A 17132-nucleotide genomic window follows, 5' to 3' on the forward strand; every position below is an offset into this window, starting at 1 on the left:
GCATCTAAAGAAGTTTGAGGACCACAAGAAATTATTACTCAGTATAAAAAGAGGAAGAATTAAAGTTTAATTGCCATCTAGTCATCTCCTCAGTATAAACTAGCACAATGATCTGTTCTCTTATTAGTTGATTTCAGTAAAACTTTGTTGTCCCTTTATGCTTCATAACTTTGGTAGCAGACAAATTTCTGCATAAGTATTTTTGTCATGTAAAAAAACAGATACAGGACCTAAAACAGTAACAAGGCACTAATTTACAGGTTTATTATTGTGTATTCAGGATTGTGTATTTTCACATACAAGCACAATGAGAAGCTTATAAGCAAATTAAATCAGAAAGTGCTCTAATAAAGAAGCAGTAACCTGTGTGAAAAACATTATAGCAAGATGCTAATAGAAACTATAGAAAAAATATAATTTACATGAATGCCTTTATGACAAATATGCAATTTAGAAAATAAATCAGGTTTGCCTGCATTGTACTCAGACATCCATCTAAGACAGGACCTTTAAAACACCATAATTTTTCCAAAATTCTTGATCTTCAGTCAGTCAGTCTGAACACCATCTGGACAAAAGCAAGCCAGTTAAACACTCTCTGGATCATATCTGGTACAAAAATAGCCACACTTCTCCTGTCCCTGGCAAAATCCAGGAGCACATGCCCAGGGAAGAGGCACCCCTGTCACCCTCACTGCTTCCAGCAGCCTGTGGCCACTCTTTCAAAGAAGTTCAGCAAATGGGTTAAATAGGCTTTTCCTACCTGAATTTTTCTGGTTTTTTAAACTCATATTTACTTTTAGCCTCCATACTTGTGCTAATCAGTTCCACATTAAAACTGCACAAACATTCTTCTTTTTTCTTTTTTTTAAAGAGGTCCAATAATTTTTCAAATTACTTTGCAGGAATGTTTCAAAGAATTCCAGAAAGGCACCCTTGAGGTTAAAGGAAAATAAGAATTTTCATTTTAATAACTTCTGGTTTTTATGTCTACAGATAAGACCATTGCCTGTCACTGTAGTAAGGGGATCAGATAAAACTTTTAAATGGTGCTGTCTTCCTACATCTTTAAGTCCAAGTTTTTTATTCCTGTGGCTTGCAGAGACTGATGGTGCTAATATATAACGAGAGAGACTTAGTGTGAATATTTTGGGTAAAAGCTGGGGTCAGAGTTTAGTGTCTTGAAGCTTCTGCCTGTATTAGATGTGGATTTCTCTGTCCTGATCTTGTTTTCTGCAATTCTTAAGTTTCAAATGCTTCATTAAATTTTCCCCTATATTTTATAGCATAATCCATAGAAAACTTGGAGTTTCCTAGATACAGTCTATCACATCCTTAAGGGTTTTTATCTCATAACCTGTGTTGGTAGCCTTGAGTCCCCACCATCAAATATGAAGGTCTAAGTGCCATCTGGAACAGGGTTAGAACGTTCCAGGTGACCTGGATGGTTCTTTAAAATCAAACTCAGAGTCAAATAAGCAGAGGCTTGTTTGATAGGGACACTGCTCAGGCAATAGGTTTCTGTGTGTGTAACCCTTGATGCTGGATTTAAGTTGTTGGAACTAAATTTTGTTTTTTACTGTAATGCATAAATTCAGTTTTTTTCTTTTCAGGCCTCACATTTATGGCAGAATTTAATATATAATTTTTTCATCCTTTCTTGAAGTGCCCTGCCTTCTCTCCTATCCCTATTCTCAAAGTCCTGACAGTCCCTCTGATAGGTGTTGCTTCTCTTTTCCATCTGCTTTTCCTTTTTTGTACTACATTGCCTGCAGACCTATGAGAGTTCACTGCTTCTACATTCTCCCTCATTCTGCTCCTGGCCTTTGTTGGAAGGTAATGCACATGAAGAAATGTACTGCCCAGCTAACCTGGATGTGGACATGCAATAAGTCTGAGAAAATTGTGCTTTAAATAGAGAAGGAGCTTTAACTCAGAGTGAAAGTGAGGATATTAAATGGCTAAAAAGAACAGTGTTGCCAGCATAGCCCTTCTAATCTGTGTGCACTTCATCACTATAATCCCTCAGTAAAGCTATTCTAGCAGGAACATGGCCAAGAACTTGAAAAGCAGCTTCTTCTCCTACTCACACCTAATTCTAGCTTCCATGTTTCCAGTTTAGTCTGGTTTATTGCCCTGCTTCTTCAAGTCTTCCCATGTTTTCCTTAAATTATTTTTTTAAATAATGACCTTTGCTGATAAGCAAGTCATAAACTTATTTTTTCAAATGCTCCACCTTAAAATTTGATGGGTTTTGTCAGCTTCACCAAATTGATAATTTAAAATAGCTTGACGATTATCTTGAAGAGTTGTTTAAATAAAATGTAGATTTTTTTTCGAACATTTTAACCTTGTCTTCCAGAAGGACAAGAACAACAGTGTTTGGAGAGTCTTCCATGCCATATGAAAGAAATATGCTCATTTTCAAGGACTGAGATGGCTTGTCTTTTTAATATTCCCATTTATGCTGTTGCTTTTTTCAGAAGAAGGTTTGAAAATGAAAATGTACAAAACAAATTGCAGGCCACTTTATTTACTAAAAAAAGGGCTTCTGAAATCTGTGGTTCAAACCTTTGATTTTTTTCCTTTGAGCACTGCTGTTATTTTGGGAGAGCAGGAGGAGTGGAGGGGAAGAATTTGGAGTAATATGTGAGTGTTTTAAAACTTCCTCTTTTCATTGAACAAGAAATTTGGTAGATATACACTTGGGAAATTCTGCATTGGCATCTCAAATTCCTAACTATTGTAAATTTAGATTTGATGGAAAACAGTAAAAGACTGAAGATTGCCATTTTAAGCTGCTTTTCTTTTTCTTTCTATTCTTTGTTATAAAATATATGGCATTCTTTGCCTGCTAGGGATATTTTGAAGAGATGTATTTCCAAATACCACTTCACATGTTTCAGATTCTGGTTTTATTCAGTATTTCATAAAGAGAATCCCTGCTGCTTCTCGCTGTTGAAGGTCTTGATCTTATAACTGACAGGATGTTAGTGGGCAGCTATTTTTGCTCTGGGGAGACTGTTAAAAGTGATGCAAGGCATGAGCAGAGATTAGGAAAAAATCACATTTTAATGATAACTACAGTATATGTCTCTATTGAAGTCCACCAGACATCCACGTGCACTTTTTTCTTCCTTCTCTCCCTCTTCAGCAGCATTGCCCTGACTGGCTGCAGACTCTGGTTTATGCAAGTAGGTGCAAATATGTGCTGAAAGTCTGTCCCAGCAACAGCCCAGCTTGTGGCCCTTTTTCACTGGAGGCTTGTACCCCTTTCTGAAAAATACCTTGCAATTCTGATCTTACATGATTAGTACAGCACAGCACTTTATTTACCTAAAAATACTGGAGGAGCACATGAACCTGCATGCCATGGCCCTACACCTTGTGTACCAGGGCCAGCTTGGCCAGCTGGTTCTGCCTGCAGTGCACACCCCATGGATGCACCACCACAATGCCCATCAGTCCTGGCACTGAAAACCAGGTCTCCTGACACATCCAACAGTAGCATTCAGTTCCTTTGCCATCTTGAGACCACATTTGTCTCTCCTGACTGTTGACACTGCTTTTGTAGCCGAGCAAGCAGAAGCCTTGGCCCAGAGGAGAATCCATCTCATGCACTCCAGGGCAGTGGGACTGTGCCCTTCTCTCCAGGGCAGAGCTGCTCAAGGGGTGCTCACCTTCCTCTGGTGAGACATCACTGCAGTGCCACTGGTGGGACACGCCCTTTGCACTAGCCTTAGGTGTAACAGCTGTATTTTACATTCTACCAGTTTAGTCTCTACTGCATGCCACAGTATCTGCTGTAGGGCTAAAATGCTGTCAACCTGTACACTGCTGTGTACTGCAATACAGCACAAACATTATGGCACTACAAGTTTCCACAAACAATTTTGAAGCAGCAGAAGCTGCACTCCCCATACTGCTGGCCACCCTTTTCCACCCTCACTTTATCTGTTCTCTTGTAGAACCCAGTATTGTGCCACCAGGCAATGCACAAATGTAAGCAATATTTTCTAAAGCTGACTGTATTTATTGGTATTCAATCTTATTGCAAGGTTTTGCCTGGATCTGTTCTAACACTTGCTCCCAGGTGCAACCACAAACACTTCTGCTGGCCTAAGGGAAGGGAAAGGATGGGATTGAAGGAGCAATGGCAGGAGGAATGCAATTTTCAGGATAACATTGTCTTACAGAAGATTCAGATGCTTGTAGAACCTACTGTCTAAAGGTGAGTTTTTTGTGTTTAGTGTATGGCTTTCAGTTTTTCCAGGTTATCTAAGATGTGTTGCAGTTTTGACCTGTCAGGTAAGATTTGGATCACCATATATATACAGAAATAAGATAAACCATCAGAAAAGTCATTTACTCAAAAGCAGCTGCATGAAATGTATTAATGGTTCTAAGTTTTAGTTAAAGCTTCATAAATTATCAAAATTAAGATTTAGAAATTACCCTCAAAGTTCCTCCATGTTACTTTTTCAATATTCATCCAGTTTAAATACCTTTAGCACCACAGATGCAAGATGAGAACCAGAATAATCAGTTCATCTGAGGCTCTGCAGACTGACTGTGCACAAAGACTGTAATTAGCTGCTAAAACCACAGGCTACTAAAACTGGGTGCCAGTAATCTTTCTAGGGTGCTATATTTACTTAGCCTATCTTGGTAGTGACCTGTAAGAGGTTTAAAGTAGCTCTCAAAGGCAGAGCTGGTGTTTGAATGATCATTGCTGGGAAGCAAGAATCAGCATTTGGATGAATAAATACTGAGAAAGGTTACCTGGTATGTTTGATGCAATGGGTGCTGCTGGATCAGCAGATGACATCAATGCCATGGAAATTCACCACTGGTACACAAAATTTATGAAGGAGTGCCCATCTGGACAGCTTTGCCTGCATGAATTTAAACATGTCCTGGATCTGCATGGACTTACTCCTGAAGCTAACAACTATGTTGAACAAGTATTTCACACATTTGACATGAATAAGGTAAGAATACATTCTTGACTTCCTGGCTTTCTTATGGATTTATAAGAGGGTTTGATGCACTCAGAGATGTCTCAGGGAAGTTCAAGTTCCCTGCTCAGAGGTAATGGAAGTGATTCAATGGAAACTCTGAGCAGATAAATGAGAGTGGCTGGAAAACAATGCTGAATGCTCTGTTCCCAGTACATTTTGCCAATTTGAAAGTTTCATACTAATACTAGAATTACACTACTAAAATGTCATTCCAGTGCATGCTGATGGTTTCTCATCTTTGAAAACCAGATATTTTTATTATTATTTTCAGTGTGCATTAATGATTGAAATTTTTATTTATATAGATGCTTGAAAAATCATTCCAAGGCAGTGAGTGTTCAGCTGGATCCATAGGTATTAATGCTTTCAGATTATGCAACACAGGCACAATAGTATTCCTTCTGTGCAGGATTCATTCTGAACACCTTCTGTGTTCTAATTCAGTATCAATCAATCCCCTTTTCCAAAGGCACATCTGGTTTTGATACATCATCCCAATTTTACTGCTTAGCAACACAGGTCCTGCTAAAGATATGTCCAGTGGCTGTTAGATGCACTGCTGTCTAATTTTATTCCATGCAGGTTCCTTCCATCCATGAGACACATCCAGAGTTATTTTCCCCTTAAGCCAAGGTAACACATTCTACCAAATGTGACAAAAGGAGTGATCCATCTGTATTCCCTAAAAAATCACAGAAATTAGGTTTAGGCTGAATTGTCAATAATACAAACTCAGATTTCAGCTAGTACAACAGATGGGCCTATCTTGGTATAAAAAATATTTTTAAAAAACAATAAAGCGTTAGTGTCATCTACCCACATTACTTATTCCAATAAGTTCAGACATGTAATGAAAAATTTGTTTTTACATTTTGAAAATTACTTTAATAGCAGGTTAAAACTGGTCCAAATAGCCATAACTGCCCCAGACATTTTTCTGTTCTAGACATTGCCTTTCTATTAATAATTATGGAATTAATTATACTTGCTTCAGAAAATGCTGAGAGTATAAGATACCTTGTGTATTTTTACATGCAACATTACCTCTATTACGCTGTTTTCTTGTGTTTCCATACACATCTCCACTCCCAATTCCACTTGCTTTTTTTGGAATTATGTAATTCTTCCACAATCCTCAAGGACCCTTCCTATAAAATCAGCTCCTTGCATGTTCTTTTCTTCCCTCTGCCAATTACCAGATGGTTAAACACATCAAAATTTGATTAAGTACTACCACCTAACTTAATAAATGTGCTAATTACAGATGATGAGCAAACTTCCAGTCTACAAATATGAAACCTGACTGGCAGAAATTGTTAATTTGATGCATTAAGTTCTCCAGTAGAGCTTTATGAATGCTAACCTTCCTAGACAGTGCACATGGACAGTGTCTGAGCTCACCTAAGAGCTTTTCCAGTTTAGAGTTAATGTGTACTGCAAAAAGCCCTTGACACTTAAATTTCTTGAAAAGTGTGGGGAGCTTTGGGTGCTGGGGATTTTGGCTTTTTATTTTATGGGAGAATATCTTTGGGTTTGTTGGTATTTTAGAAGTTCCTAATTGCCTTTCTCCCACTAGAAGTAGCTTATCACCCATGAATTGTTTGCTCAAGTTATCTGAGGAATATTAAGATGTATGCCTTAAACTTGTTAGTTTATATACACTTGAGTTTGACTCTTACTACCAATGAATCTCTCATCTCCTTCTCTGCTATCCCCTGAATTTTTTATTCAGTTGGTGTATTTCCAACAAATTTCAAAGAGTAGGCATTTCGGTTAATCAGTTCCTAATGTTTTCATAAAATTTGGCAGTTGGGTAGCAGAGACACACCCAGAATGATGAATCATGCAGAATTAAGCTTTTATTCATTGTTTAGGGCAATAGTTGGCTGACAAAATGATCAGGCATTTGTTTCCTTTTGCCTAGAGAAAATACAGGATGGAGCTGGGGTACCAGCATTTGGGGGTACAAAAGAGATAGTTTGTATGGGTCTAGGCCTTTGTTTTGCTATTCCCAAAAGGGCTTGTTTAATTAATGTTCCATGTTAGACAGAAAAAAAAAAAAAAAGATGCTTCAGTTTTTTTATCAGTTTGGAAGTCTTCCCCCCATTTTAATGAAATTTAACAATGAGTTGGCCTTTAGGGCTTCATAAAATCCACTGTAAAACTGCTTATACTAGGCTTAAAATCTCATTATTTAATAATGTGCTTCCACTAAATATCTGATATTCATTTCCTGTTCTGCAGGATGTTGTAACAATCCTCCACTAGCTACTTCTAATCTGAGGCATAGATTTTATTGTGTGCTTTCTTAATTGAACTGTTGCTCAGCTGCAGCAATAGGACCAGGCAGAGTTATTTAGAAGGCAGAACAGGAATGGCACATTTAGAATTGTCAATTACATAAGATTGTATAGTCTATATCCATTTGGAGATGGAAATAAGATGAAGAATGGGGCTTCCATTCCCAGAAAAATGGCTGGCAAGTTTTAATTTCTGCCCAATCTATTTGTATAATTTAATAGTTGGAAAGGCTTAATCCTAGGGAAATGAATCAAGTGAACCAGAATGTTTTATCTGAATGTTTTACTTTTCCCCTTTAAATACTAATTTAAAAATCTACATTATTCAGATACAACACATAGCATCTAGATAAGCTTTAGCTCAGTTTCACTCTTTTTTTGCCTTGAATAAAGTCTTGTGAAAGCCTCATTGAAAACCCTGTGGCAAACAAAAACCAGGACCTCTCAAACAACATGCCAGGATTTCATAAATTTTCTCTTTGGCATTCACACTGCATCTGGTTAGTTAGACATGATGTGTATATTTATCTGTTGTAATTGATGTTTCCTGGGAAGTCATTCTGTGGGGCATCAGGCTGGCTTAGGGAGTAAGCAGAATGAACTGTGGCCATACCAGCTTGCCAAGAAAAATGCATGTGGGAGCTTTATGGCTTGGCATGGCTTTCTCAGTATCTTCATAGAATTCTTGGTCATTCTGACTGCATCAATACTCCTGACAAGAGCATGGCTCAGGCAGAGTACAATGGACAAGCATTCATCTTCTGGATTCTGGTCTTAATGCAGAAATCCAGCTCAAGATTCCTTTCTGTGTTCAGCTGAGACAAAGGGTCTTACTTCAAGATGACTCAGCTCTTTCCAAGTCAGATAAGCCAAGACTATCTGCCCTGCCCTATACATCAAGGGAAAAAAAACTTGCCTGAGTCAGTGGAAACTAACAGTGTTTCTTACCAGAAGATAATTTTTTAATCAGCTTATGAAAAAATCCTAATGTAAATCAAGGTTTTGAAGTGGCATAACATGTACAGGTGCAAAAACCCATAATGCCATTTTATTTTGATGTTAAAAATTTCAGCATTAGTTTTCTTTTGTTTTCTTCACCCTGTCCCCTCCATACTCCACCCTGAATTCTTCACATTAATTTTCTTTGCTAGAGGATCAGATTTTCTCTGCTGCCATGGTGGTAAAAATCACTGCCAGATCTATGACATTAGTGGATGAGGAAAATAATTTGAGATTAAATTTCTTGTAGCATGCATGTGTTTAAATTTTAGGAAGTGAGATTCCAAGCAAACAACAAACTTAGCTGAATGCAAACTTCTCCCTGAACCTGAAATTGCTGAAGATGATTCTGTCAGCTTCCAGTTTCTACGATGGCAAAAGTGCTATGCTTTAAATATTCAAATTTCTATCACTTTATTATCTGAAAATCCATCACTGAGCCTGTGAACAGAACAAGTGTGTTAAGTGGATTATGCAAATGAAGCAATATGATTACTTTCTACTGCCTCCCCATGCTCTTGCTGTTTCAGATTTATATACATGAAGACGTGTTGTTAGTTCTTTTTAACCTTAGGATTGTAACAGGAAAAGTACTTATACCATGCTTTGTTTAGATGGGATGTTAAATCAAAGTGTGTATTTTTAATTGGAGAGTCATGAAGAGTCTTGTTTTCAGTAAGAAGATTCCTTCCCAAATTGCTCTAGCTCTGATTTATACCCTTTCTTCAGGTGCTGTCATGTGAATTTCACCCATGTTAGCATTTAAATAACCTGATATTTTCTGTGGAAGATTTCTTTGAGATCTGAACATTTTTTTCCAATGATAATGATGCTGCATAGTCTATTTCAAGTTTAGCAAGAGTACCAAGGCTGCAAACCTGCCACAAGCTCTTATACAACATGAGGATAAATGTCATGTTTTGTCTTCAAGAGAGTCCCTGCAGAAGCACCTGGGAACATGTCAAGGTCATTCCAGACAAAGAGAAGGAGCCACCTATTGACAAGCTCTTCAAACATCTCCAAATGAGTTTGTTTCCTTGTATGTGGGGCTATGGATGAGAGCCTTAAAATCCTCAGGTTTTCCCCTTTCACTACTGGTAGGCTGTGTGAATATTTTTGTCTTCATTCACCTCTTTAAAAATTACTTTCCCCAACATTTCTAAAATAAATTCTGTTCAGAGCTGCCTTTTTACACAGTTACAAATAATCTTTTTTGGTTTTCTTCTTTATTTTATCATTGCCATTTTTATTCTTATTTGGAAAGCTTGTAAAAAAGTTATACAGTTGTTTTACTTCTCTATTCACCTCTTATAAAAAAGCAGCTTTTAAAAATAGGTAGTGGAAGGGAGGCAGACTTAAATTTTTGCATATATCAGAAAGAAGATTGTCACTTCAAGATAAATTGAAAGAATTGACAAATGGAGTGGGAAAAGTACAGTCAAAAAAACAGGAATAGACAGGAATAAGTAGATAACAGCTTTTGAGGAGAGGGAAGAAACAAGTGAAACGTAAAGCAAAAAGTAAAATTTACAAAAACGAGGCACAAGTATAAAGAGATGGGAATAAATATTCAAGGAGTGGAAAGAGGAAATAGTGCTTCATCCCTTCTTTAGACATTAATTGAAACCCTTGTGGAACTGAAATTCCAGCTGTGGAGAAAAAGTGTAGAAAAGATAGTTAAAATCTTAACAAGTGATTAATTTTCCATCTGCAGCAGAGCTGACAGAAACAACACAATAAATAAATAAATCAATGTGGTTGTTTGCTCACTGTAGAGGGGGCTGGCAGTGGCACAAGCTCCAGCCCCTGGAGGTGTCTCTGCACAAAGCCTCTCCAGTGTCCCAGAAAAGCTCTGGAACCGGGATTACTGAACAGAAATATCACCATGCTTTTAGCAAGAACACGAGCCCTTGTCTTGCAAGCCCAGGCCACTAGGAGATGCCAGTGGCTCAGTCTCTGCTCACCTTGGGATAGACTTTGGGCCCCAGGAAGGAAAACGTTTCCAACCAAAACAGCTGCACCTAATTAGGGAAAACAGCCTCATCTTTTAATTAAATGTTTGCTGATAACTCTATTGGCTTGGCTTTCCTTTTTCCAAAGTGCTTAACTCAGGGGATTCTATTGCTAGTAGGAAAAAAAAATTAAAAAATAATTTCAAATTTCTTCCAAATAGTTGAGCTGTGTAGGCAGATAAAAACAGGAAGCCAGGATTTAGAGTTGTTTAAGGATCTATATGTAGCATTATTAACTGGAAAAATCCAATTTGTCTAAGCTGAAGCCCTTCATGAAAACAGCCTGTGGCATCAAAACGTTGTTGGGGTGAGTGTTAATTTTGATCTGTTACTATTAATAGGAAGATCTCTGGGGATACCTCCATCTAGTTCATCAGCATAGAAAAGTTTTCCCAGATGAAGCCAGGACATTTCACTGTCCTCTCATATTTTCCCTGATGAGAGGACTCTTTCCCTTCATTTGTAATAAGACCACTGAAAAGCAGCAGGTCAGCAGGGATTAGTAGCAGGGATTGTTAATCCCACTTGCAGTTCCCTGATGCCCACCAGACAAGCTGCAGCCCAAGCTCTGCCCACACAGAGTTTAGGAAAAGCAGTGAATTCACAATAGCTATTAAAGAAAACATTCCTGTCTTCCCCTCCTGACAAAGGAGGGTGCACCTCTCCAGCAGCTAGAAACCTTGATGAAAATAGCAGCTTCAGCAGTGGGTCCTCATTGTAACTCATGAACTCCAAATGGAAGTGGAAAATTGGTATCCCAGAGCTCTTCCCATAATCATTACAACTAAAGGAACAGCAGTACAAATGGTTCTGTGGGAAGGATAAGACTTGTTATTTCATTATGCATGGTTTGCTGGTTATTTATAGATATGGGCACACTGTAGCATGTGTAGCTAACAGCACCCACAAAATTACATCTGCAACTGATTTAATAACAAAAAAAAAAGTCTTCCTAGGCTGGGCTCTGAACAACTAAGATAAGCACAGTTGACTTTCTCATCACCAAGATGTGTATCATTGAGCTATACTCATAATCTCCATGTCAGGAATAATCAAGCAGTACTACAAAAAGAAATCAGACATAATAGGCTCTTATGGGTATATTATTTTAATGGTCACTGCCTTCTTGCTCAGTTTTAAAGCTATACAAAAACTCAAGGAGTTAATTGTACAACTATAGCAGCAGGCACACAAGGAATGTGGCTGTAAACTAGCATTGGGCCAGTGCTTGATCAGTGTTTTCAATGAGAGAATAATTCAGCAATTGTGTCCCACAATGGTGCCAAGATTTAAACCCCACAGAAAGCAGCAATGATATCTCTTTTCCCCATCCACGTGCTTGAGTTAGCAAGAATTTGTGAGTCCTCTTACCTCAGATTAGGGGGTTGTGTCCTACTAGAAATTGTCTCATTTGGGCAAAATCCTTCTGATTTATAAAGGAGAGAAGTACAACCCTTAAAAGCAAGCTACATTCTGATGAAGATAAAAGAGAGAAAGGTCAGCTTGGTCTTCCTCCTTGTATCATGCATAGAAGAAATGCAGAATTGAGAAGCTAAGCACTCATTCCAACAGTTAGAAAATTGTAGATTGGTCCATAAGGAGAAGATAGTGATGGTTGGGACCAAATAGTTTGTGTCTTAAAAATTAAAAAAAAAAAAAAAAGCAAACAAACCTTAACACTGAAAGCCTTCATAGGTAAAATTTATTACTAGGATAGGCCATTCCAGCTCTTCTGGGAGGACAGCTTTCTCTTTCCAAAATTTTGTGTCTTGTCCAGATGACCCTTTTTCATTTGAGTCTAGGTAGTCTCTCTGGAGGTAGGTTGCACCTACCTTAAGGGACATAAATGGACTCTGAAGTTGGCCACAGATGATGAGTGGCCACATGCCCCTGGGGAACTGGAAGGTCCTAGAGGGAGCTGGCAGGATAGGGGGAAGGAACCATGCTCTGAAGCCAGGGACATGGGAATGCCCCTGGTATTGGTGCTTCCTCTGGTCCTGGCCACACAGGCACTCACCTGGCACTGAAATGAGTGTGGCAGATCTCCTGGTAGGATCCAGCATCTGATAGCAACAGAGTGCTGGAAAGGAAGGGATGGAGAAAGAGAGGGATGGAGCAAAGTACAGAAGCATGAGCTGAGTCACACAAGTGAGAGATGTGGCTTTTCTCAGAGAAAACACCACGAAGAAATTGCTGAGGAAGGAAACAGAAAGTGGGGCTGGATTGAGCTGGAGCAGATGCAAAAAGTTAATTGGCAAAGATGACATGAATTTACACAAAAATCTGTAGATAAGATTTTTATTCAAATATATGTAAAACTTGGCCTTTGCCACTTCATGAGATAGCAGTTCTCTTTTTTGTATTACACTTTAAAGAGGTAGCATTCAGCTGCATTTATCAGAGGGGAAAGAAGTGTGTCCTCCTTGTTTCACAACACAGGGATGTAATGTGGGCTGCCAACTGCCAAGGCACCACTGTTTTTAATAGTTTTCTGTTTTTTTATATTTCAAGTTAGTTCCTGATCACCCTGCTGGGAAGTTTCATTTTGCTGTGATGTGGGCTTTTTCTAAAAGACTCAACCTCTATTTTCAACCTCAGTCAGAAAACCACCTTTTTTCACTTGTAAAGAAATCTAAATTACATGATCCCTTCTAAAGCTAAGAGCTTCTATACCATTTTCAGAGCTGAACTATGGAATCTGATCTTTTTTTCTCATGGTTCCCTACAGAGACAGTTTTGCTTTATCTGCGATGTGCATTTTCTGTGTGCCCATGTTGTTGCATTGACTGTCCTTGAACCAGCAATTTTTATTATGGGACTATCATTTTTGGTGCAAGTGCAAAGTCCCACTGTTGCCTCTTTGTATGTTTGGGTTTTTTTGTTTTGTTTTGTTTTTTTTATTCCCAGAATATTTTACAGATTACAGAAAGCTTCTTGGCATCTCAGTAGATACTGTAGTTTTATCTTCACCTTTTAGAATCAGCTCATTTGGTACAGATCACTCATTAGGAATTGTTTCACTGGGTTTTCTATACACAAACTAGTCTCTCCACCCATTGTTTCAGCATTCTTTGGAATGTCTTTGCCATATTAACTTATTCAGTTCAGCTCCATGTTGTTACTAGTTTTTCTATTTTTATTTATAAATAGAAATGCTTCAATATCTTTAGCTTCTGGAACAGGTGAGTTCTATAGAATTTCTACAACCTCAGCACATGCTTTGTCTGCAGCTCATTAAATGCCATCAGACTATGCAGAGGGTTATAAATTTTAGTCTTTTTGTGCCCCATAAAACTCTCCTTTCTTTTTATGTCAGGTGTTATATCAACCAAATTATACCGTTCTAGTCCCTTACTAGGGGTGAGGGATGCTGTGAGACTGAACTATAAATCAGATAATTTTTTACCCAGGCATTTTTGCTGTCTTTACAGGTGTTTCAATTATTTTTATTAAGCTAAAGGGATTCTGAAAACAGGTATTACTTTAAAAGCATTCCAACTTTTACTTAATATTCTCTTGTAAGCCTTTTGCCAGAATGCACAAAATCTGACAAAAAGTCAAATTTCTTTAAGGCAGTGCAGCAGTCTCATGTCCCTCAATCACTGTGGGCACATTTTCCAAAGACCTGCCATTTGGAAGCAACAAGCAGAAGTAATATATGGTTTTTTTGAGGGGGAGAAAAGAGGAGGGAGGGGAGAGGGATCAGTATATGTGACAACTCCCAAGTTCCCTGTGCCTAGAGAGAAATTCAGTGACCAGAGTCTGTACAAGGTCAGGTGAAGAGATGGGAGGGAGCTGTTACTGCCCAAGTGAAAGGGAGAAAAGGGGAAGGATGACCAGCACTGGGTGAGTTCTTAACAGCTCTTAACCTAACCATATCATATCATATTTTCAGCCTGCTTAAGTCTTGTTCCTGATACTCTGTTGTCTTGGTTTCAGCTGGAATAGAGGTCATTTTCATCCTACTATGTGGTACAATGCTGTGTTTTAGATTTAGCAAGAGTAATATTGATAACACATTGATGCTCTGGTTGTTGCTGTGTAGGGTTTATCCTCAGTCAAGGACTTTCTATCTCATGCTCTGCCACTGAAGAGGTCCACAAGAAGCTGGGAGGGATCACAGCCAGGACAGCTGACCCAAACTGGCCAAAGGGATATTCCATACCATAGCATGTCATGCTCAATATATAAACTGAGGGGAGCTGGCTGGGAGGGGCCAATTGTTGCTCAGGGATGGGCTGGGCATTGTTCAGAGGGTGATGAGTAATTGTATTGTACAACACTGTTTGTCTTTGGTTTTATTCCTCTCCTGCATTATCATTATTAGTAACTATATTTATTTTATTTCAGTTATTGAACTATTCTTATAGTGTGATAATTGAAATAAATATAGTAACTCAGTAGTTCTACCAGTTTTTTTCCTATATTCCTCCCCATCCCACCAGGGGCAGGGTGGGGTGAGAGTGATCACAGCTGTCTACAGTACTCAGTTGCCACTTGGGTTCAATCACAATACCTGTCTTTGCTGTTTGACACAATCACTGGTCATTCCTTTAAGAACAGAGCATGATGGGTGAAGAAGGAAGTTCAGAATTGTCATCAGACTGCATCCCAAGAGGTTTGTCTGCTTTCCTTTCACCTCCCTTGTCCTTACATCACCTTCAATCACCCTCAGTGTTGTAGCCAGCCCACACCTGCAGATTAAATGCCTGCACAGGGTGTGCTCCCATTCTGTCAGTCACTGGGATCACACAGCAGGTCCAGGGCTGGGATGTGGTCTCTGTAGGAAAGGCAACACACCAGCTATCCACTTTGATTTATGTCCTTTGCCTACTGGAACAGTTTTTGCTAAACTGATGGCACTGTCTGTATCTTTCTGTTTTATCTTCAGAGGTTCGTGGGCACCTGGGAAGTGTTCAAACTTTCTTACTCATATGGCATATTTTGAATTCTATGATAATAAACTTACTCACGTCCTTGAGGAGAGAGTTGAAGTACAGACCATTAGAAATATGGGAGACCCTCTCAAAAACTGACCTGATCCTATAATATTGGTTGCTCTCTGGCTGAAGCCAGGCTGGAGGATGGTTGCCATTTTTCATGGGCACGCACCACCTCACAGGACTGTGCTCTTTAACTCCACTGCACAATTATAAATGAAAAGGATGAGTGGCAGTGTCTTGTTTCTGCATCACTAACACCCTGTATGTTTACACTGGTATTTATAGGTCTTCATTACTTTGTCCTATAGTAATGTTCCTGAGCTGCTCATCTCCTTGTATAAAAGCTAATCAGTATAGAAGCATTACTGATACCTAACCCCTTCCCTGAGCTTATGAAGAAGAAGAAAATCAGCTCCTGAAGGCTGCAAAATAAAAAGCAGGACTATAGCACTGACCAAGAGCAAACCTGTTTTTAATTTATTTACCAGACTATGTTGATTCCTGTTTAGGAAGTTACTGTAAAATATCCCTCTTCCACTCAAATTCTGTGACAAGGCTAATGACCAAAACAGTGTATTACATCTGGAAACCCATGCTGAGTGAGAAGAAATAGGATGTGATTTGCACACAAATACAAGATAACACACAGCATATTTATGATTGAAAAGTACATGAAGGAGGAGTACAAAGGGCTCAAGTTTTAGTAGGGCTTTATCCACTTACAGCAAAGAGAATGTAATTGTTTGCATTCTCAACTTTTCCATCCTTATTTGCAGCAAAAATTAGAGCTATTCCTCATAGCTATTCCAGAATTAGACTCTCATGTGTTGCTAATGGTTTGTAATTTGAAAACAATCACTTTTAGAATATCCTCTTTATTTTTTAAATAACAGATATGTTTGTAGCCAATGGAACAGTGATGAACTATAATTTGCCCATGGTGCTCTTTGCTTTATTTTAGCCACAATTTGAAATCCCATCTATTTCAGATCTGGGCATTAAAGATAATCTCATGAGTAGAGACATCCACTACGTAAAAATAGAAACTTCTCTCTAAGATGTTTAACGTAGCCATTTAAAAGCTCTGTTAACCCGAGTTGTGGTCATGAGCAGGACTTTGAACCTGGAAGATAGAAACGTGAACAGACAGAAAGGAATGCTTACTGTGTAACAACATGGGTTCCCAAGAATCATTGCCAGATGCTCCTGCACAGATGCACCATTATTACAGAAAATTTATGAGAGAATGTCCATCTGGGCTGCTTAGTCTGCACGAATTCAAGAAGCTTTTAGATCTTCAAGGGCTGGATCCACAGGGAGACCTATACATTAAACGAGTATTTGATATCTTTGATCTGAACCAGGTAAACCTTTTTTTCTTTATTTTGTTTTAATCTCATACTATTTCTTTATTTGTGAGTTGTAGCCTGCAGGCTTCTCTTTGTGCTATCCTGTCAAACCTGCTCTTGTGGACAGGTTTGCCATTAAGGTGCACTAGAGGTGAAAAAGTGAGACTGTGCTTTGAGGGTTTGAATTAGGACTTTTTTTAGAAGTCTAGAGACACTTAAAAAGTGCCAGGAAACAATTCTTAAAAAGATATGCAATTTCCAGTTCATTGGTTATTCTTCTATTCATTGCTTATCCTGTGCTTGTATATAAGCATATGAAAATGTTGGTGTGCTCAAAGTTAATATGTTTTTATGTTAGACATAGGGGAAATATGGTCTGTACTTAACTGACAATGAAAATATAAATGGATTTCCTCAGAGAAATGTGTGGCAGAACGAAAAGCAACTCAGATGAGGGGCTCACACTCAGTGTATGTCACAAGACCAAATACTACTGAATGGAGAGGTC

At 38.5% G+C, this 17132-nt stretch overlaps 2 protein-coding genes across 2 annotated transcripts in view; one reads left to right on the forward strand and one right to left on the reverse strand.

The window, feature by feature from the left end:
- HHLA2 (HHLA2 member of B7 family) overlaps positions 1 to 17132 on the reverse strand; it is a gene marked incomplete at its 3' end in the record, with an annotated part of 497990 nt that overhangs the window by 236372 nt on the left and 244486 nt on the right. The gene's annotated exons all lie outside the window — the stretch shown is intronic.
- Positions 4788 to 17132, forward strand: part of GUCA1C (guanylate cyclase activator 1C) — a gene marked incomplete at both ends in the record, with an annotated part of 34647 nt that continues 22302 nt past the window's right edge. Inside the window, one exon of the mRNA XM_079310411.1 lies at positions 4788 to 4991. Coding sequence (XP_079166537.1) covers positions 4788 to 4991 — 204 coding nt within the window. The remainder of the gene's footprint in view (positions 4992 to 17132) is intronic.

Source organism: Erithacus rubecula (assembly GCF_903797595.1).
Source record: "Erithacus rubecula genome assembly, chromosome: 1".
Lineage (NCBI taxonomy): Eukaryota > Metazoa > Chordata > Aves > Passeriformes > Muscicapidae > Erithacus > Erithacus rubecula.